Source organism: Notolepis coatsorum, assembly GCF_963971535.1.
Source record: "Notolepis coatsorum genome assembly, chromosome: 17".
Classification (NCBI taxonomy): domain Eukaryota; kingdom Metazoa; phylum Chordata; class Actinopteri; order Aulopiformes; family Paralepididae; genus Notolepis; species Notolepis coatsorum.
This window is the reverse complement of record NC_140181.1, coordinates 53204180-53226750: the sequence shown is the minus strand read 5'-3', so window position 1 is coordinate 53226750 and position 22571 is coordinate 53204180. Positions and strand designations below refer to the sequence as shown.

The following is a 22571-nucleotide window of genomic DNA, read 5'->3' as shown; positions in this document are numbered from 1 at the left end:
CTTGCTTTTTTCTTTTTGAAGGTGGAGAGAGTAGCATTGCTAGTGCCACAACAGTTTTATTTGAGGTCCATAACAGTACATTGTACTAAGCAATTGTTGGCTCATTAGTTTGTGATTCACATGCACTAAAATTCACCAGAATGCAGGAAATTAAGTCTTTGTAACAAAAAATGTCCTGGTGGGGGACCCCCAGACCCCCCGCTTAAAAAGTGGCCTGATTGGGGCTATATTTCGCGCTATATCTCCTGGTATGAATTATTTCCCCAGTCCGGCCCTGGGTCATGCCATCAGGTAATTTCATATGAGAGTTTTTCCGTTGTGTGGACGGAGACGTTGGTGTGGATGGGATTTTCTTTTTTTAAAGAAGGAGGAAAAACACAGTTTTCAAAGACACCTGTGTAAGTGTGAACAAGGCCATAGTGAAGAACGGGATGTTTTTACTACATGGCAGAACAAGTCAACCACACTATTTTTTTTAAATGTAAAATACCATTAACATTCTTAATTTCAGATCAACTTCCTTTCTTTCCATGCAACACAAAATAACCAACATGTCCTTCCTGTATCACTGAACTCCAGTGGTATTCACACTATCACATTTGAATCACATTAGCTTGATACTTTTTACCTGTATTTTGTCCCCTATACGTGCAGCTTCTCTTCTTCGATCCATGCAGCTTCTCTTTTTCTATATACAGCTTCTAATTTTCTACCCATACAGCTTCTCTTTTTATATCCATGCAGCTTCTCTTTTTCTATCCATACAGCTTCTCTTTTTCTATACATACAGCTTCTCTTTTTCTATCCATAGAGCTTCTTTTGTTCTACTGTATCGATACAGCTTCTCTTTTTCTATCCATACAGCTTCTCTTTTTCTATCCATACAGCTTCTCTTTTTCTATCCACGCAGCTTCTCTTTTTCTATCCATGCAGCTTCTCTTTATCTTGACACCCTTTGAGGTATCAAAATATATGTCTCAATATATTTTCCCTTCCTTCCTTCCTTCAAGCTCAGTAATTTTCTCAGGCATTGATATGCGCTTGTATCTGCCTCTAACATATAGCATACCCCTTATCACCCATCCTATCTCTGCATCCCATCTGCTCCGCAAAACATCTCTCTTCCCTCTCCATCACACCCACTCTTTCATCCAAGTCTGTTTTTAACATGTGTAGCCTTTATCTAATGTTTTATCTAAGCCTCTGTCTCTCTCTGTGTGTCTTTCTCTCCCTCCAGGTCTGGTGGCCACAATAAAGGAACACATCACCAAGCCGACGGCCATGGCACAGGGACGGGTGGCCCACCTGATCGAGTGGAAGGGCTGGGGGGGAGGGGGGGGGGAGGCTGGGGGAAGCTGGAGCAGAGGGAGCTGGGGAGGCATGACGGCCGGGCTGCACGAGGACGAGCAGTTCTACTCCCAGATGACTGACGAGATTAAGGAGGCCCGCTTTGCTGCAGGTGAGGCGGAGGGATGACCTCATTTCGGGGGTAAAGCCAGCGGGTGGCCTGCCGAGGCTTAAAGTGACACTCACCTCGTGGGTATTGCTTTTCGATTTGGCTTCTTCAGGCGGTGTGAGGAAATCAATAGGTCTTCTGACTCAAATCCAGTGTCTCTCATTTGATTTGATTTACCTTTTGTCTCTGAAGGTGCTGGAGGCGGGAAAGCAACAGGCGGACGACTTCTGAGAAAAGCCACTTAGAATGTTTCTGTGTGTGTTTTGTTTGTCAGGCGTGGCAGAGCAGTTTGCCTTGGCTGAGGCGGCCATGAATGTGTGGTCCATGAACGACTGCTCAGAGCAGCCCTCCACCAGCATGCAAGGTACGTTAGTCTACTACGAGGATTACATCTGTGACCAATGTTAGCTCTTAGCATTTGATTGATTTATTATCCATCCTTCTCTTGGGGTTAGTATTAAAGGGATATTGGATGTGTTTAAGAAACGAAGAAAAAGCAACAGCTACGCACACATCCTCAGAGATTTCTAAATTACATTCTGTTATCAGTTGAGATATCAACTGCTTATCAAAAGATACACAGAAAAGTAAAGAAATTACTAAATATATTACTATGGTCAAGTATCACCAAAGTCACATGGCTGAAAACGTGACATGCCTTGGTTAGTCCGGTAGAATTGAATCCTGGATAGAAGTCTGGAAAATCTGTTTGGGGAGGTGAGAACACCATAATCATACGTGGGTCCATACCAAATAATTGCACCCTCCTCCACTTGTTTGAGATGGTTCTCGGTCTGCTCAAACCCTGGAGCGGTCCATTTGAAGTGAGAAGCAATCAGACCAAGGCAGGAAAATACATGACTCAAAACAAAAACACAAACTCAAACTAACACAGGGAAAACTTACTAGATGAGGTGACAGGAGACAAAGCAACAGATAGAACATGGCATGGCAAGACATCCGGGAACAACGAGAGCAAGATACATCCAGGGGATCATAAGCATAGACAGCAAAAGACAATGAACACACACAGAGACTAGGAAACACAGAGCTTAAATACACAGGCTAATTGCAAACGAGACACACAAGGGCTGATTACCACGAGAGACACCTGGGAGGGGAAATATACTGCCAAGACTACAACAATGGCAGACCAGACATACATGGGACAGAACATGCAGACTAAAGACTAAGGCCATGTTTAGACGGGAACGCTCGCGGGTGAAACCGGCAAAATATTTCTTCGAATGTGCCTTTTGTTTATACGGCAACAGCGTTTTTGCGGGGAGAATCCGTAAAAAACTGAGACCACCTTCCTGGGTGGAAATCCTAGAAACGATAAACCTTTGCGCTCTCATCTGAACAGTCAAACCGCATAAAACTATGACGAAAGGGTTCTCAAAGCTCTCGTCGCGTACTGCTTACATCACAGGCATGCGCTAGTAGCCTAGAAGCGTAAACAAAGCATGTCTGATTCTATCCATGGCGATCACCTGAAGGCTACATTGGCAGTACTTTTAAATACACAAGAATCTGTCCCGCGGCTATCACAACTATTAGTGAACTATTAGCCACTGTCTGTGAGTGACTCTGCTTTGGTCCAATCACATTCCCCCACCCACAGTCTGCGAATCAGAGGCAGAGTAGGGCGGGTCTTCACAGCACGTCATGTGACATATGCGCCAATCGTGTGACAGCGGGGCTCCGTCGTCTCGAGTCGTTACAGCCTCGTCTGCACGCAGAATTCCATCCCAAAACACTAGTCTAAACGCAACATAAGACTAAACAGAATACACAATACAAGACAAGAGTACTTTTTTTTATTTAGGCAGTGAACTTCTGGAGGAAAGCATTTCTCAATCACGTATGCTGCAAGGGAGGAGCATGCAACCTACGCTGAGATTTGGTTACTCTTTCCTCCTCACAGAAGAGATTTCTGCATAGAGACAATTGTGTACACGTAAACTCAGTCAATAGCGACACAAATGTCTTGATTAAGGGCTACTCAAGAAACTACCTTTTGAGTGACAATCCATGATTTCTCCTCAGGAGCAGAAAGCCAGTTCCTGTCCCAGTTCCTGTTGGATGGAGGAAGTGTTGGGGTGCCCCAGCATCTCTACAGTGTCCATGCCCTGGCCCACAATGGTGACAGGATCTCCTTGGTTCCTCAGCATCCAGCTTCCTCTGTTTCCCCCATGTCCATATTACAACAAAATCATGATCGCCCTCTAGAGGACGGGAGGACTGTGACCGCAGAAGCTAATGTGCGACACGTAGACAGCAGTTCACTGTCTGAGGATGATGTCTTTTATAACTAGGGTTTAATGGTAGGGGGAGTTATAGATGAGGGACTTCGAGGCAATCTCTGGAAGGAGCCTCAACGAGAGGATTTGAATCCTGTCCACCAGCAGTGACTGATACAAAAGAACATTGCCTAAAACCCAGACAATCTCAGGAGCCATCTCGAGAAATTCTCTAAATGGATTCACTACGGAAATGATGAATGGCTTAGCAAAGCGATGTCTTCTTCAGATACAAAAACAGAAAAAGAGCTCTCTCATTGGTTCAAGCATATATTTTTAATGAACAAACGATGCATACAGTTCAACTTGTAGCCTTCAAAAAAGCATATTAATTGTACAGTGAACCATATAAATGTTCCTGTCATGTGTTGAATGGGACTGTATATAGAGATCTATTGGTCAAGAGCCCTTTGTAAATACTGTAGTCTCGTACATCAGTTTTATTCCATGTACTGTACAAGGTGGTCCAACTTGTTGTTTTCCATCTCACTGGATGGAGATATGTGAAGCCACACAATGAAATACCTGACCAAAGGATGTCTGTGCGTTTAAGTTATTACGTAGAAAATTTAAAATGTGTCTCACTTTATTAAATCCTTCTCAGAGAGAGAGAGAGAGAGAGAGAGAGAGAGAGAGAGAGGTGGTGAAAAGGAAAAGAGTGCACCGAATTATCTGTCTGGCTCTCAGCTATGATTATCCATTATTCACACTTCTCTCTCTCCGAGAGTGGGTGAGGAGGGGTAAAGGGGGAATGGAATGAAGGGTGGAATGTGGAATGTAGAGAGGATGAGATGGTAAGAGTGTGAGCTGCACGTGCAACAGAGATTCAGCGCATTTAGCATTCATGCCGTGTATGGGTAATATGTACCGTAGATGAGAGTACACAAACATGTTGAAGCATTGGTTGCCTGTAGCTAAAGGTGTTCATGTAATAATATATTAGAAATTCCATGTAGAAGCATTTCAAATTCAAAGCACCCTATAGTACATTTCTAGTACAGGGGGGAGGCTCCAATGGGAATCAAACCCAGCAACCCTATTAGTGTGATGAACTAAACCATGGACCTACACAAGACCATGAGGTTACATGGAACACTGCATATATTACACAGATTATAACTAAATTACATCTATTGATAGCAAAGCATCGTTGTATAATTTTGTCTGTACTGTATGTGTTTTTCCCCTGTTTTATTTATTCACTTGTTTGTTTTGACTCAGAAGACAGACAATCGACACAAAGCCTCTTGTCAGTATGGATGTTGTATGTTTGTTGTCTTTTATTTCTACTCTGACCTCATCCACCTAGCCCTACACTAACCTGACCTCGACTACCTTTAACTCATTGATCGCCATGCTGGGAACGGGATATGACTATGTGCTGCCACGCTATGTGTCTATGGAGTCGCTCACCTTGTTTGCAGGGCTATAACTATATATATATATTATAGCTATGGATGCAATACTATGGCCCATTTGGCATCGAGTATCTATCGTTCAAGATGTGAAAAAGAACACATTTTTCCACCCATACATTCCCGTTTTATACCGTGGTAAATATAAGTATGGTTTTAGAGCGGTTTTGGGTAATTCCTGGGAGGCTAGTAATAAGGCCGCGACGCATATTATACTTAATCCATTGGCATTTTGTCCCCCAATAAAAAATTCAATGCATATGATTGGTATATTATGTTCCATCATGAATGCATGAAAGGGGGGGGGGTCATTTCTGATTAATTGATTGTCAATAACGGCATTCGTTAGTACAACAGCATACGCTGATCAAGGCGATGGCTATGAAAATAAGGCACAATCAAGCTGAAATTGACGTTAAATTGCTCTTACCTGTGGCCTGTGAGATTCAAAAAAGAATATTCCAATTATTTGATTGCCATCTGGTAGATCGTATGTCCATTTGGGCCATGACATAACCCACCACAGCATAATGAATTGGGGGTCCCGAAAACTATTCAATGCGATCTGGTAAAGCCCTCGGTCCAGGCTACTAGAAAAGTCCGCCCGGAGCAATTTCATCGACACACAGCCACATACACAGTCTCAAAGGGAGTGCAACATCGGCAGCATACCACCAGGCGTGGTATTGGACTTTTGCAATCTCAGACTCATTCCCTATGGTTACACAGGCTCCCTGGATGGATAACGATTGGAAATAACGAATAAAAGATATAACGATCAAATAACGTATATATATACGTGGTTGGCGTTCAACGATTGGCGGATAAACGCGTATTAAATCGTTGTTGGCAGGGAATGAGTTAATGGTAGAATCTGTAATAATAAGAAGAAGAAGAAGAATAATAAGAGATTTATTTGTCACGTACACACAGGACATGTAGTGAAATGAAGGTGGCCATGCCTGCCTCAATTGTGCAAAGATACAAATAGTAAAATAGAATAGATAATAAAATAGACATGCTAAAAAGTTATAAGAGTAAAATACAATACAATAAATATGCAATGAATAAAAGCAATGCAGAAAATAAAAAAGGGTAAAAGCAATACAAATATTGATTGATAAGAACCAAACCGACAATTAAATTGAAACGAATAGTCTTTCTTCCGTGTTTGATACTCACAGTTTAAAACCTGACAGTCTTTCTTCCTTGTTTGATACTCACACAGTTTAAAACGTGACAGTCTTTCTTCCTTGTTTGATACTCGCACAGTTTAAAACTTGACAGTCTTTCTTCCTGTAATGCTGTCAAACAGCACCCTCTAGGTAAAAGTGTGCCCCTTGGTATTGCACTTGGTTTACATGTTTTGTTCTGTTCTGATGTGTGGGTTGGGGATAGATTGCTATTGCTGTCTGTAGGGCTGTCCCAGACTAAGGATTTGGATAGTCAACTATGATTGGCCAAAATTTGCCGTTAGTCGACTTAAAAAAATAAAAAAGTATAATATATATTTTTTTTTTTTATCATTCCATTTGGGCTGTGGGGGGTGCTTAATGTTTGAAGCAGTCGACTGAAGGCTTCTTGTCCTCTGCAAAAGCATGCAATTGGTCCACTGATGGATACATCTTGATATTTGTCTAGTGTGTTCATTAGATGGGTGAAATCCTCTTTTAGTGAGTGCCTCTGTGCCTGTTTTCTTAGGCAGTTAGCCTCTGGTATGCGTGCCATTAGCGTTAGCCACACTTCTAGGCCTCTTTTCTTTTGGAAAGAATGATAAAAAAGATAATATATATTTTTAGTTTTTTTTTGTATTTGACTAAGAGGTTGGCAGTCGACTACGGCTCCTTTCGACCGATTAGTCGACTAATAGGGGTCAGCCCTAGCTGTCTGACCACACCCCGGGTTCTGATAAGAGAGGTTTGGAGAAATTCACAGATAGCTATATACAAACTTATTAAACAGATTTTCTACAGACCTTTCTTAGCAGAGCCTGAAGTGTGGCCAGAAATAGCAACCCATCCCCATTTCCAACCCACACATCAGAACAAAACAAAATAAAACGTAAACAAAGTGCTTAGTGCTAGCTCCAAGCAGGGCTCTTTTGCCTGGAGGTCACTGTTTGACAACATTCCAGATTCTATCTTTAAGCCTCCCACCAGAAACCATGGATAAAATAACATCTCATTCAGTTACATTGTAGTAGGGAGCATCAACGTCAAATCTTCATAGCCATTCCTCTAAACTATTACACTAAGGTTTTTTTCGCCTTTCTTTTTTAGCAACTAAAAGGGTTAATTTGGAAATTAAACAGTGCCTTGGTGGTTTTGAATCTAGAACAGTATTTATTGTGTTGTCTGTTTATACCATGTCACGTAATGGAACGTCCATGGGGATCTGCATTAGCATGGCTAATCCAACCACCGCATGCTGCTTTGGAACTGATCTACCGCTTTACCTCCCAGAACACTCTAGTTCTACTGACTTAATTTCAATAGTTTAATATGCTTTCACCACTGCTGCACTTCCTTCCCTGTGTTAATACGCCCTGTGACATATCAACATGTTTTAAGTGTATGTGTGTGTTTGTGAGGGGTGCCTATACAGTATATGTGATAGAGTGAGAGATGATAGAGGTATGGGGGGGTTGTTAGTGTTGTTTTGTTTTTGATATAAAAAAAATACCAATTTTCACATGTAACAAAACACAATACAGTAATACTAATAATACACAAGACATCACAGGACAGTACTTCAACAATAATAATTACAATAACGACAAGACAATTAAATGAAATCAAATTAATCAATAAAGCAGTATAAATGATATAAAATGAAGAGTAGTGAAATATCCCGAGCCCCTAACCACCCCCGTCCCTACCTCTACGGTCCCCACCCTATGAGGACCCCGAGTCCAGCGCCCCAGTGAGTCAGAGCATCATGCTTCTTTAATACTCCGACCCCCCGAGACCCCGAACCAGGGGCCCCCACCAGCCCGAGACCGCAAACCACCAAACCCGTAGGGGCCCAAAACACCCCATCCCATATAGAGATAAAATAGAAATAATAAAAATGATAAAAACAGAATATAAAAATAAAATGATATTGCCACAGACATTACAAAAGATATTTCTTTCCCCCCAAGTTTTTCGGGTTGTTTCCATCTCATGGCTATACATTTTTTGGCTGCTGTAACTCCCGCAAAAATTTGTATTTTTTGTTGTATGGAGGCCGGTAGTAGTGAGATATCATTTAGGATTAGTGTTGCTGCGGAAAGTGGAATTGTCAGGTTACATATGTCCGAAAGTTTAGTTGTTATGGATTTCTAAAAATGAGCCACCGGTGGGCATTCCCAGAACATGTGCATATAAGTGCCAGTGGCCCTCAGAGCCCACAGAGTGCACAGAGAGTCAGCCACCAACCGCATACAGTAGCATACAGCTTCCTAGGTGTGAGATACGTCCTATGAATATAAGTCAAATGTATTAGGTGATAGGGTTACGGGAAGCCCAGATTAGTCCAGATATCATCCAAATCAAACTCTGGGTCCAATTCTGGGATGTCCTCCCGCCAAACCATATCCAATGATAGGTTTTTGTATGTGAATTTGAGTAAGAGTGTATATAAATCTGAAACAAAACCCCTTGTGGTTGTTCTGTCTCTGATGAGCTTCAAAAAAGGGTGTGGATGCAGCGTTTGAGCCCGCGGAAACCCATGCGGTGCCCTTAGCTGTAAATAAAAGTAAAAGGACGCGCCGGTGTGACAGATCGTATCGGACTCCTCTGCGTTGTGTATTAAATGTTGATGCCCCGAGGGAGAGTTGAACCCGGGTCTCCCACGCCGCGGGCGACAACATAGACCGCTGCACTAAGAGCTGAATTCACTCCTGGGTACCGTATCTATGCGTCTATTAACCCTGTTATGGGGAAGTGAGTTTAACCTCGCAGCCCGCTTACTGCCACAGTCACTTCTCAACACACGCGTTTATCGTGACTGTGGATATACTCACGGACCTCCGTTACACCGGGAAGGTCATAAAAATCTCTTAGGTCTTGAAATGTGCAAAGACCGGTTTTATCATAAACATCCCCCAGAGTGTGGACTCCTTTCCTTTCCCACTGAGGGTTGTTAATGGGTTTTGCCCAACAAGTAATTGTTGGTTATGAAATATTGAAGAGCGCCTATTGTCATCCCTTGTGCAACACCGACTGGAGTTCAGACGGAGCAGATACGATGAGGGACGGGGACAAAAGGGAGAGAGAGACAGTGGTAATGTCACAGGTTGACAGGTTGATTTATTTTGTGTTTTTCCAGGACTGTGTGAGTGGCCATTTGGTGCCAGGCCTTATTGAAAATGATGACATTGACCCAGAATGCTAGAAGAGAGGCAGTGAACTTGAACTCCTTCTGCTGCCTCCCCAAGCGCTCCTATAGGAGGATAATGACGTCATTGGCTGAAGCCTCTGGAATAAAACCTGGGAAGAGATGATGAATGGCAGACCTGGTTCCTGCAGGAGGTCTCACGCTGCACGACATCTTGTCTCTACAGGTCACCTGCCGCGGCCTTGGATGCCTCTGCAACACCAATTCAGCCTTGGGCCCCCTCTCCACTTCATCTCTACCAAGTTAAGTAATGTTTTGTTTTCTGTTTCAGAAGAATTGGATGTTGCATAATATTGAACATGTGAACCATGTGCCACTGCTCCAGCTCTTCTTTGACAGGTGGACTGAATCTTTACTACAACCAGGAAGAGTGGCCTGGAACCAAAATCTTTCCAGTTTTTTGCCAACTGAATGACCCCAATTCCCAATTGGTAACCAGCATCACTTTCGGGCTATGTTTTACTGACCCCTTCCAGTTTTAGTCTTGTCTCCCTGTTGTCTATACCTTTCCCTCCTCCTTCCCTTTGTTGTTTTTATTGTGTACTGACAGGCAGGTATTCTTAGCTTCCCTTCCGTGTTTCACCTTGCCCCCCCTGTTGGTAAAGTGAGAGGCACTAGTGTGGGTGGAGGATACATCCTTGTGGCGGTGCTGGCATTTCCCCCTAACCCCTAGGCGGTCCACTGAGGTAGTGTAATTTTTTTCTTGCATGTTGTACAGTAATCATTTCAAACTGCTGAGTGTGTACCGGCCAGTCTCACTAACGTTAGGATCACCCTCATAGGCTTTTTGTTTGCTGTATATCAAGAGTGGCCCTCCTTTAGATTCAACAGATTTAGTATTCTTGTATTTCGTTGTGTGAAGGGCTCGCGTAGGCACAACACTGTAATTCATTGTGTATACTAACCCCCGCCACCCTGGTATTAGAATAGCATTCAGTGTAGCTAATAGAGTTAGCCCTTCCCCTGTTACTGCAGTGCCACCACCCGTCTGCCAGAGGGCCCCACCCAACACCTCTAAACTGATGGAAGAATTATTGCTTCCCCCAGTTTCTGTGCTATGCATTTGATGTATTAATTGAATTGATGTAATAAAGTGTTTGCACCTGTTGTGTCTGTGTACTCTGTCTGGGAACCTACTACCACAGTACTCACATCCAGGTTGATTTTGGTCGACTTGTGACAGTAAGATGATCTTATTGATCGAGTGACAGACCTCGGCAGAGCTATCCACTGAATTTAAATGAGACCTTTGCCGCTATACAGCAATGGCTATAGTTGTTCAGTGGAGAGTGGAAAATGCTGGACATTGGGAGGGTGAGTTGTTGTATTGTTGCAGCTGGTTGGCATCTCTCAAGGTATGAGTTGTGTGAGACCCATTCAGTTGATGGGTGGTAAAGCATTTACTGGTGCAAGTGTCACAGGTTGAGCAAGACAGTCTATAGTAGGTTCCCAAACAGAGCAGGCAGAGAGAAGGGGGGGGAGGCAACAGGATGTGTAGTGTGAGGGAATGGTAACACCCTGGCCAGCCTAACAAATCGTGCTCACTAACTGGGCTGCGTGGGTTAGTACCGATGGTTAGTAGTGGTTTAACGTCAGCCAGATCGCCACAAGGCAGAACAATACAATACTATTCTACTCAGCACACCAACACAGTAGGCCACACTCCTATAATGCTAAGGCTCACAGCATGCAAAAACAATTCTACACTGCCTGGGGTTAGGGGGACTACCACCCACAGCCAGACTTCCTTAGACCATCCTGACTAGTGGGGCTTCCATCACACGCTACAAGGGAGAAGACAAAGGGGCACACACAGGGGGGAACAAAAAATACCACTTGGTTCTTTTCCTTACCTGGCTTAAAAACAACAAAAGTATGGGGAAGAGGAAGGTACAAACAATGTGAGAGACAGCTACTGAGGAGGGGGAACGTGGATATAAAAAAGCTCCACTGACCCTGGGTCAACTAAAAAGGCCACCGGGGAAATATTCTTCTCCAGGTGTAGTAAGGATTTCAGTCAACTTGTCAAAGGAGAGCTGAATGAGTGGTGTATTCGTTCATCAACCAACACATTCACATTCACCAATTCGTAAAATATACTTTGCAGTTAAATACATTATGGTTATGGTTATGGTTTTGGTTACGGTTAAGGTTAGAATTAGGGGTGGAGCGCACTCACCAATTTGTAAGAAATCCAACAAAAAGTCAGCACTCATGAGAATAGCCTGCCCTGACCAGACTCCTTCAATGAAAGAAGAAAGGTAAAAGAGTCTGTGGAGTGTCTTTGATATAGTTGACAGGAGGGTGCTTGCCAGATCTGTTAATGTAATCAACAAATGAATGATACGGATCAGCTTCCATTAATTTGTGCTAAGCTAGGCTAGCTTGCAGCCAGATAGCCTTTTACTGAATGCACAGAGAGGAAATTGGTATCTATCTTTTCATCTGACTCTGGAGAAGACAGTAAGCGCATTTCCCATAATGGTGGCGTGTTCGTTAAAGTAAAGACTGATTTGGCATATGCAGCAGGGTGATATCAACCCAAGGTTGTTAAAAACAAATCTCAAATCTAAGAAGGAGAAGTAGGGTGGTGGTGGGATGCAAAAATAGGATTACAATTGGGGGATGATTCGACAGTAGGAGGTGTTGTCATGTTAAAGCTGTGTGATAAATATTATTTATTTAAAATAAAGAAGAAATCATTCAACTTTCCAGACCATGGGATTGTTGCAATCACTATAAGCAGGAAGTACAAAGGGTACTCAGTGATATAGCTGCTCATGTCATTTTATGACAGTGGCGGCCGCTGCCGCTGGTGCCTTGTAGGTCGCAGTTCTCGTTAATAGGTCGAGTTGAAAATGTAATGCTCTGAGATGCTCTGGAGCAATCTCTCTCTGTCTCTCGGATCAATCAAATCAAATAATTAACACATGTATGTTGTCATTTTAAACAACTCACCATTCATTCATTATGCATCAGCAGCAACACAAACACGCACAGCTCTCTCTCTCGCTCTCTCTCTCTCTCGCTCTCTCTCTCTCTCTCAGATGATGTCAGATCCATTCAATAATAAACACATTTGTAAAGCTCGTTATTTTAAACAAGTTACCATTCATTGTCTGAGTGGTTATGTCCCACATGCCGCGAAATTAGAGAGAGAGAGAGAGCGAGAGCGAGAGAGAGAGAGAGAGAGAGAGCGAGAGAGAGAGAGCATTTTAGTAAAGTTAAATTTTCAACAAGATTGCTGCTATTTAAACACTTCATGGAAACGGGGTAACGTTAACCTTATGTCGACTGTAGTATTGTATGACCTCGACATAACGTTTAAACGTTAACGTTACTCCGTTTCCATGCAGTAATTATAAAAGTGGCGAGCTAAGCTAACGGAGCTAACAGCTAGCAGTAGCTGTAACGTTACAACGTTATGCGGCATCAGTAGACAACGTATCATGTATTAAACTAGAGTTAAGATCGCTAATCTACCTTGTTGTTGGCTTGTTGATAAAGAATATCCACTCCATGGCATTGTCCATCCAGCCTGTGTTGATGTCCATCCATTGTCCATACATGTCCCTCCACACTGCATCCATATATAGCTTGTTGTTAGCCAACAAGCTGTGTGAGTGAGCTGTGTCTTTGTCCATTTCCGCCTCGAACAGCCTGCAAACTACCTGGCGTTCTATCGCCATGCTCTAAGACAAACTCTAACCTTAACCAACTTTGAAAGAGTGCCTAAGCTCAGTGTAGTTGCTGTTGTTGTTGACGAGTCGACTGAACTGCTGTTGCTGAATTTGCTGTGTTGCATTCTCTCTGTAAGCCAACCCGAGAAATGCGGCTATGGAAAAAAACTGGCATCGCGTCGGCCAATCAGAGAGCGTCTCCACGAAAATGCGGCTATGGAAAATACTTCACGGAAGTTCACGCGGCTGCCTAGACCGCTTCAAATCGCGCTCGGATTCCAACATAATAGTCATATTTCAACGCACAACGCCGTATGCACTGATTGGCTGTGACGGAGACAGCGATCAAACTGTGACGCGCACTCAGAGCGCTATCGCTTCTAGCCCGGGCGAGAAATACGAAAAAATTAAAAAAATTAAAAAAACGTGATGTCACTTCCTGCTTTGGAAAACGAGTGTTTTTTAATTGCGATAATAACGTTATATTGTGCATTGGAAACACAAACATACTTAAAATGAGTAAATATTATTAATTTTAAACATGTTTATATTATTTATAGGGCTATAAAACAAAAAAACTAAAAACTTATTTGTCTTGTTCTCTCATATAACCAGGGTAGGAGCTGAGGGGGGGCGGCGCCCGAGCGCCCCTAGTGGTAGAGCCGCCACTGTTTTATGATTTATTCTAGATTGTAGAAAAGTCTGATGACAGAAATTGAGGATGTGGTATACATAAAGAACATAAAGTACCCGTTTCCCTGTAGGACATGTTTTCTCCCGACTCTCAAGGATCAGTGCTATAATAACATGTCCTACAAGGGCGGTCAGGTGGCGTAGCGGAGATTGCGTTCGTCACCAACCCCGGAGACGCTGGATTCGCCTGTTCGAATCCAGCTCACAGCTCCGGGGTTGTCACCAGCTTGGCTGGCCGTTCACACTAATACAATTGGCAGTATTAGAGGGTGGGAGAAGCTGGCGGGGTGGGTCCGGGTCGTTGTAAACAGCGACTCCTACAGTTCGGTCGGGGCGCCTGCTAAGCGCGGATAGGATCTAAGAGGGATAGTGTGATCCTTCCACACGCTATGCCCTCTCAGTGAGAGTCCGCGCTGCCAGGTGAAAAGAAGCGGTTGATTGGCTAGACGTGTGTCGGAGGAAGCACGTGATAGCCTCCACTCTCCCAGACCGACTGTGGGGGGTAAGTGCGCAGCGACCAGGAAGGGGATTAGGAATTGGCATGACGACTAACATTGGGATGGGAGAAAATCGGAGGAAAGAGGAGGGGGAAAAAGATCAATACAAAAAAAATAACATGTCCTACATCTGGTCCAAGTAGCTTTTTGATCGACGGCAAATCTACAAAAGTTTTCATCACTCTACCACTAAAAGTTTTTTTTTTTTTTTTTACAACTTTTAGTGTCCACATTCAAGAGGCACACATACCAGCAGCCGCGCTGCAATCAATGACTTCAAAACAATTCATTAGTATTAGTTTCACCAGAGAACGTTCGTATCACATCACATGGTGTAACTGTAAACAGTGCTTTAGGATCCTGGAAAATAATCATGGGCAGAACACTCCACACTCCATGTCTTTTAATATAGCTGTGTCCTTTGACATACACTGGGTGTCTGAAAATTATATCACCCGTCCCCAAGGAGGATGAGGTCTTGCTAATTACAATAAAGGGCACATCAACGACCTCAAACCACCCCCCCTCCCCACCGGCTAATGACAATGTTGTTTGTGTACAAACATCGTTATCATTAGGAAATGAGTGGGAGATATCATTATTTGAGCCAGAGCTCACACGCTAATGAAGGTGAGGGACGTGTTTGCATTTGGTACAAACAATTTTAAATACAAGGTTGATGGATCACAGCTTAGATTTCTTTGGCCAAGTCTTCCAATATTCTCTTCATCTGAGAGAGAGAGAGAGAGAGAGAGAGAGAGAGAGAGAGAGAGAGAGAGAGAGAGAGAGAGAGAGAGAGAGAGAGAGAGAGAGAGAGAGAGAGAGAGCGAGAGAGAGAGAGAGAGAGAGAGAGAGAGAGAGAGAGAGAGAGAGAGAGAGAGAGAGAGTCAGAGAATGAGGGAGGGAGGGAGGGAGAAAGAGAGATATGTGATTGCTTTGAATTCATAAGCAGTTATTTTGCCACTGCTTTTCAGCATAATGTAAGCCAGTAAGCAGAGGATTCCTAGATCTTGTTGACACTGTATGCAAATATTTATGCCCATAGATGAAGATATTGTGAATGTGCGTATGTGGTGGACATACAGCATGTTGCCATGCCGGTCAGAAAAGATGTTACATTCATATATGTGTTGTGAGTGTGTACATTAACACCTACATGGGAATACACATTACCTCGAGCCATGTGACCATCCCAGCTAGCCTCCCTCTCTCTGTCACAAACAAGGTCTGGGCACCAAGCACGCTCAGGACACCATGGGCCTGGTGCAGTGGAGAGGAGATGTTATCTTAAAGGTGCCATAGGCCTATGTAGTTTTGGGGTATACGTTTTCAACTCAGAGTTGTGGAAAGATTCTATGGTTTATGAAAATAATATACATTACAAAGAACTAGGTTCAAAAACTGGGTCCTGAGACCATTTTATTGTTGTTGTTGTTTACAATTGCAGGGCCAGAAATTTGTTTTACAAATACTATTCAAAAGAAGCATTAACCAATTGATTTTAAATGCAGGGACACGCGTCTATAAGATTAAAAAAGATTCACCTCCTGCACAGTGTTGTGAGTTGATAACTGCACAGACGTCGGATGGATTGAAGAAATATCCTCCAACTGTTTCTCCTGCTGAATCAGACATGGACATTTTATTTTCACATGCATTTTCTGTAGACCTGGGGAGTGAGGTTCCACTGTGATTTCCCCCATTGAAGATCAAATTAAAACAGATTGTGGATAGATTAGTTAATTAATTTTGTGATATTAGTATATTTTTTACAAAATGAGTTTTATATCATAATGTTTACTTGTCTACTACAGAACCCATAAGCCTTGCTGATCTTTGACCAAATACAAGAGCAGAACAACTCTGACATTGGTACTGTATGCCTTCTCATCTTGCTTGCTATTGCGCCATTCACCACCATTTGTTTTCATTGCGTTGAAAATCAGTTAATAATGTGTTTGTAACTCCAATAGTGTATGTTGTTTTGACTATTTTGGCTTGGCAACATATTCTTCTCAGCTACACAGCCTTCACTCATAACATTGTAGTTCTTGTGTATTTGGCGCCATTAGGTACACAGTGTTGTACCCATGACCTTTTCCCACAGTGCGCTGGATTGCGCTGTAGGCTATACAGTACATGGCAAATTGTGGTCACTTACTCATTCTGTTACAGCCACAGCCAGGGCTTTTCTCTCCCCTGTGTGTCAGCAGGTTCCCAGGCCCATACATGGTCCTCTTCCTGTTCCCGCCTCACAAACACTCTGGTCTAGATCCACAAAGAATGGATTGCACGGAGCAAGTTGCACCCTTACTTACAATTCATTAGGAATTGAAAATGGGGGACCCTGATGTAAACAAGACGAAAGTCTTTCTCTGGTCTGCATCCCCTTAACAATTGTGTGTATTGAGCCGTACTGTATTGTACCCATTCTGCAATCTGTTAATAAAACGTTCATTCAATCAATCAATCTGCACGGTGATTGATTGAATGAAATTTTTATTAACAGATTGCAGAATGGGTACAATACAGTATGGCTCAATACACACAATTGTTAAGGGGATGCAGACCAGAGAAAGACTTTCGTCTTGTTTACATCAGGGTCCCCCATTTTCAATTCATTGTAAGTAAGGGTGCAACTTGCTCCGTGCAATCCATTCTTTGTGGATCTAGCCCAGAGCTGTCTATCTGGGCGCGGCCTACACACCTGAGAACCCTCACATCATCAAGGAGCCGGGATAAGAGGCCTGCACTCCTGTCACTCCTTGTCTGTGTTATTTTCACCTCCCGTGGTATAGGACTCTATTCAGACCTCAGCGTTCATGGAATCATGTCTTCTTGTGCCCAGTGACTTTTTCAATACTAACTCTTGTTCTCTGATGTCCTGGACCTCACCTCTCCGGACTACACCTCAACCACGGACCCGGAGCCTGAACCCTCATGGACCTCACACACACATACACCTGGCCTGTCACTCCTCCACTCCAATTGATCATTGTCTCTGAGCTCCTCTCACTACCTTGGACCTTGCTTCCCATACTCCAATTAAATATTCTAAACCGCTCTATTCTCCTGTGCCTGTGTTCTGCTCCTGGGTTCTAAAAAAGACACCTCACCCTAACACATTCACTCACTCATGAAAATCCTGTGAGGGACATCTCTTCGAACACATGTAGACGCTTCTAGCGAGCCCTTTCTCTGCATCTCCCTAAATGCTCGAATAGCATTATCCTGCTTTCAATTGCAAGATATTAACAGCACAAAAGCTGCCCCCAGCTTCTAACATGCACTCTCTGGTGCAAACATTGGGATGTCCACCGATCCGCGCATTGCCAGAGGCAGCTTCAGTTCAGCTCAGCAGGGACAATTAACCCTCTTCAACTTTTCCTTTGTTATTTGTGTGCCTCAGTGATTAAGGTGAGAATCTATACTGATGTTTACTCATCTACTTTACTGTAAAGCAAGTTTATTTCCATGTATTTCTCAGTTTGTGTTTGTAAAACGAATTGATGAGCCACGAGGTGCACTAGCTTAAATTGTGTGAATGGTTAATAAAGCTCAGCTCTCAGAATGCTTTCTACACTACCCACACATTATGGTTATGGTTATGGTTAAGGTTAATTTTAAGGTTCACTTGATGGTTATTGTAGGAGCTATATGATTGTTTTTGTGTTAAGTTTGTAGTTTGTTAAGTTCATCACTGGGTGGCAGCGTGGAGCGCATGGGTTTTGAATAAAGGCACAGGTGTAGGCTATGTCAATTAGGGTATCTAGGTATGGGTGACGGAGAGAACAGAGAACTCACGTTTTTTACTGCACGAACACACGCACGTACCCTCGCTCGTTTTCAGTATTATTAACAGCATTATTGTGAGGATTGGTCCGTTGCCGCCGCACGCTTCAAGGTCTTCAAGGTACCAATTACCGTCGCGCACCTGAAGTGAGTTCTAATCAGCTCGCTGGAGCCCTTCATATACTCTGGGTTTCCTAACGTTCATTGTCGGGTCGTTTTGGATTTCCACTGGCTGCTGCTTGTTCCCCCGTGTTGTACCTCGTCTTTTTCTCTCCAGGACGTCTGTTGGAAGTCGCCGCTGTTGCTTGCTCTGCCATCCTTTGGATCTCTGCCTCGTAGACCGCTTTGCGCAATTGCGCCTTGGTGAGTTTTGGAACGTACCTTTTTTTGGATACTCTGTTTTTCTCGCAAATTCCGGGACTCGGGACCTTTCTGTTTTTTGTGTGTTTTGTTAACACTGAAGAGGAGCCGCTTGTTGTTGTTACTGACTCAGCGAATCAATACTGGACTGCCTGTTATCCCGTTCGCTCGTCTCTTGACATTATCTCTCTCTCTGTTTTCCCGAGTGGATCGACAAGTAGCTGCAGAGCAGCAGAGGCAGAGGCGCAACGCCACGGTGCCATCTCTGCTCAGAAGACGAGCTGCAGAGCCGCAGACAACTCTGCCAAGAACATTTCTCCCCTTGTGCTTTTGTTGTTTTTCGCTCATTCCTATTTTGTAAATAAATACGCCCTAGTTTTTGGCTAACTCTGAACTACCTGTCTGTGCCGTGCTGTTGGGGTCGGTTTCAAACCATAACAATTATGCAGAAATTATTGTTTGGCTCATCACATGTTATTATTATTATGTTAAATACTTCAATTAAATGGGAACTTCACCCAACGGCAGGTGACACCGACTCAACATTGTGTTTTTTCTAATTGCGCGTCAAAGATGAGGATTCCCCGCACCCAACCGAGCGTCTACCAGGACATCAGGATAGTCGCTAGTACACATGTTAAAGTTAGAGGTTATATATGATTGCTAGTAACTGTCTAACTATGCCTAACTGTTTCCACTAGAGGGCGCTATAGGCGGAGCCGCTAATGCTACCACCAAATGGAGGGTATTTAAGGAGATGTCTCTATCTCTTCCCCATCTACCTCTCACGAAGAGGAGAGCTCATGTGCTGCTGTACTATGAACCAATGCAAATAATAAACCACGCCGATTAAGGGCTCAAGGTAGAAACCATGCCTCATGAGTATATTATTGTCGCCCCATAGCCAATTCAAGTAAAAACCTCGATCTTACCTGGACAATGGTCGAATTTGGAAAATCTACCTTGGATTGCTGCATCGCCTGTCTTCTGGATAATGACGGACGGATCATCATCCCGAAAGATCAAGCCAAAGGAGGTCCTGTTGCGTCTATTCTTAACCCAACGCATGTTTGCTTCCGCATTCGCGTTTTGCGAATCTGATTGGCCACTACCGTTTCTGGTGCGATCCGATTGGCCACTGACGTTTCTGGTCATGTGACATGTGCACCCAATCGCGTGACGCGCCGATTTCCGCCTCGACCAGCAGCAAACTACCTAACGCCTACGATCCACACTCTAACCTTAACCAACTTCGAAAGAGTGCCTAAGCTTAACCGACAAAAGAACTTGCCGTCACACGATATCGCCCTGCTCTAAGACAAACTCTAACCTTAACCAACTTCGAAAGAGTGCCTAAGCTTAACCGGCGAAAGACCTTGCCGTCACACGATGGGCGCGACCAGAAACGTCAGTGGCCAATCAGAGCACAAAACGCGAAAGCGGAAGCAAACATGCGTTGGGATAAGAATTTTGGTTAAGGTTAGAGTTTGTCTTAGAGCAGGGCGATATCGTGTGACGGCAAGTTCTTTCGCCGGTTAAGCTTAGGCACTCTTTCGAAGTTGGTTAATAAGGTTAGAGTGTGGATCGTAGGCGTTAGGTAGTTTGCTGCTGGTCGAGGCGGAAATGGGCGCGTCGCGCGATTGGGCGCACATGTCACATGACCAGAAACGTCAGTGGCCAATCAGATCGCACCAGAAACGGCAGTGGCCAATCAGATTCGCAAAACGCGAACGCAGAAGCAAACATGCGTTGGGTTAAGAATAGATGCATCCTGTATACCTAGCTCAGTGGATAGAGCATGGCACTACAGCAATGTCAAGATTGAGGGTTTGATTCCCACTGGGGTCATAAGGGGGTTGTACATAATTTTCTGTTGTAAGGTGCTTTAGATAAAAGCATCCAGCAAATTGTGTATTTATCTGTGGCAGGAAATTATGTCATCCAAACAAGACTGCCTGCCTATATGTTGTATACTCCATTGTTTTAGCCAGGGGGGCTAGTTGGTATGTACTACATTCCAAGGTAAACTATTCATAGTATTCCATTGCAGACATCTTGGTCTCAAAACAACAGGTGATTGTAATCAAATAGCAGGTGATTATCATTAATTATACAATGGCATGCAAATTTCTTGATTCTGATTGGCTGAAACAGTCAAGTTAGACCACAACCGAATTACTTTTTTTTTCTGTCTGAATGAATCCACCATAGATAGACAAATGGAAGTATGAATAGCCTTTGAACGAATCCTCCAAAAAAGATAGTCAACTGGAATGTTAGTTCGTTACACATATGTTGGATTATGTAATTGGTTTGTCATGACCCATTGTGAAACAAAAGAAAAATCGCGGACTTAAAAGAAAATTCATTTTTTTTTATTTATTTTTTTTGTCAGGCCATTGGATTTGATTGATTGATTGATTGATTGACATTTGTATTAACAGATTGCAGAATGGGTACAATACAGTATGGCTCAATACACACAATTGTTAAGGGGATACAGACCAGAGAAAGACTTTCATCTTGTTTACATCAGGGTCCCCCATTTTCAATTCATCATAACATATTTTTTTTTAGACACAAAAAGAGTCTAAAAAATAGAGTATATACATTTGACGAAGAAACTGTACATTGGAGGAGGTTGGGTAGGTGGGGTGGAGGGGGGGGGTGGGTAGGTGGGGTGGGTAAACTGTACATTGGAGGTGGTTGGGTGGGGGGGGGGGTTGGGTAGGCGGGGTGGGGGGGTAACTGTACATTCTTCTTGTGTCTTGTGTATTATTGGGTTAGGAGATTTACTGTACATTGGAGGGGGTTGGGTTAGGACATTTACAGGGGCCAGTTTCGAATTGCAGTCTCCCGTAGGTGCTCTTTGAGAGTGGTTTTGAAAAGTGGGTAGTGATTCACATTCGTTTACAGCTGTGGGTAGGGCGTTCCACATTGATGTGGCATAATTGCGAAACGTGTTTAGTCCCTTGTTTGAGCCGAATCTGGGTTTAACATGGTTTGTGAAGCTTTAGCCAAGAGGTTCTGTTTTGCTGTGTGTCTGGCAGTAGGCTCATCTAGCAAGCGCAAGCAGTTTTTTTGGACTAAGCTGTTCCCCTTGAAATGACTGCCTTTCAAATAGTGCCACACAGATTAGTAATCTCTACCTCCCCTTGAAATCCCAGGACCGTCTCAATCGCACTCCATTTAGCATTTTGAACATTTTGCAAATGCTCCTGTCCGAGAGCAATTTAGGCTTTTTTCGTTTTTTCTTTTACCTTTTTATGGTTGTGATGCAGGAACGTGTGCAGGTCTGATCGCTGAACAGAACCCAGTAAAACCTGTGAATCTTAAGAGGAAAGGAGAGCAGGTGACATTGAGACAAAAACTAATATATTTTGGCCAAAATTGATGCTACAGTTTACTCGTTTGCCCGCCGCCAAAAAGACAGCCTCTTTGTCACAAACATACAAATGAATCTGTGTTATTGCGCTACCATCGGTCGCAGCTGGCTTCTATCACATTTCTATCATGCCCCTTAGCCTCTTCTTCACACTGCTACCCGACTTCTTAAGCTTATAAAGCGTCTTATTTTCAGAAAACAAGTGAAAAAAATATACTGCCGGGGTGAGAGAGTTATCTAACTGAACTTGTCTGTAAATGTCTTGAAACAAGTGATAATATATTGATATTAACGGGTCACTCATCAAATAATTTTACTTGTTTTGGGAAAGTGTTGAAACAAGAATGTTTTTAGATGTGAAGCACCTCTATGCCAATGTTACTCACTCATTCATTCCTTCTGTCAGTCATTCATTCATTCACTCACTCACTCACAGCCACTCTGCCCCCTAGTTTAGGATGACATCAACATGAAGCATTTGGTGGACAGGTCACAGTAACGTTAGTACAACTGCAAGACAGCACTGTGTCTGGTTTACTTTTAGTAGCTCAAAAGTCATGGAAATAATGACTTATCACAGTAATGAAAGGTTATCCTATAACCTAGTTAT

The 22571-nt window shown here is 43.3% G+C and overlaps 2 protein-coding genes across 2 annotated transcripts in view; one reads left to right on the top strand and one right to left on the bottom strand.

Annotated features, from left to right (window-relative positions):
• Positions 1–3774, top strand: part of fam131c (family with sequence similarity 131 member C) — a gene marked incomplete at both ends in the record, with an annotated part of 28020 nt that extends 24246 nt beyond the window's left edge. The window contains 3 exons of the mRNA XM_084333455.1: positions 1238–1459; positions 1731–1820; positions 3506–3774. Of these exons, the coding sequence (XP_084189581.1) occupies positions 1238–1459; positions 1731–1820; positions 3506–3774 (581 nt within the window). The remainder of the gene's footprint in view (positions 1–1237; positions 1460–1730; positions 1821–3505) is intronic.
• Positions 3775–11302: 7528 nt separating this feature from the next.
• Positions 11303–22571, bottom strand: part of clcnk (chloride channel K) — a gene marked incomplete at both ends in the record, with an annotated part of 103442 nt that continues 92173 nt past the window's right edge. The window contains 4 exons of the mRNA XM_084333454.1: positions 11303–11338; positions 15598–15684; positions 15969–16043; positions 21837–21907. Of these exons, the coding sequence (XP_084189580.1) occupies positions 11303–11338; positions 15598–15684; positions 15969–16043; positions 21837–21907 (269 nt within the window). The remainder of the gene's footprint in view (positions 11339–15597; positions 15685–15968; positions 16044–21836; positions 21908–22571) is intronic.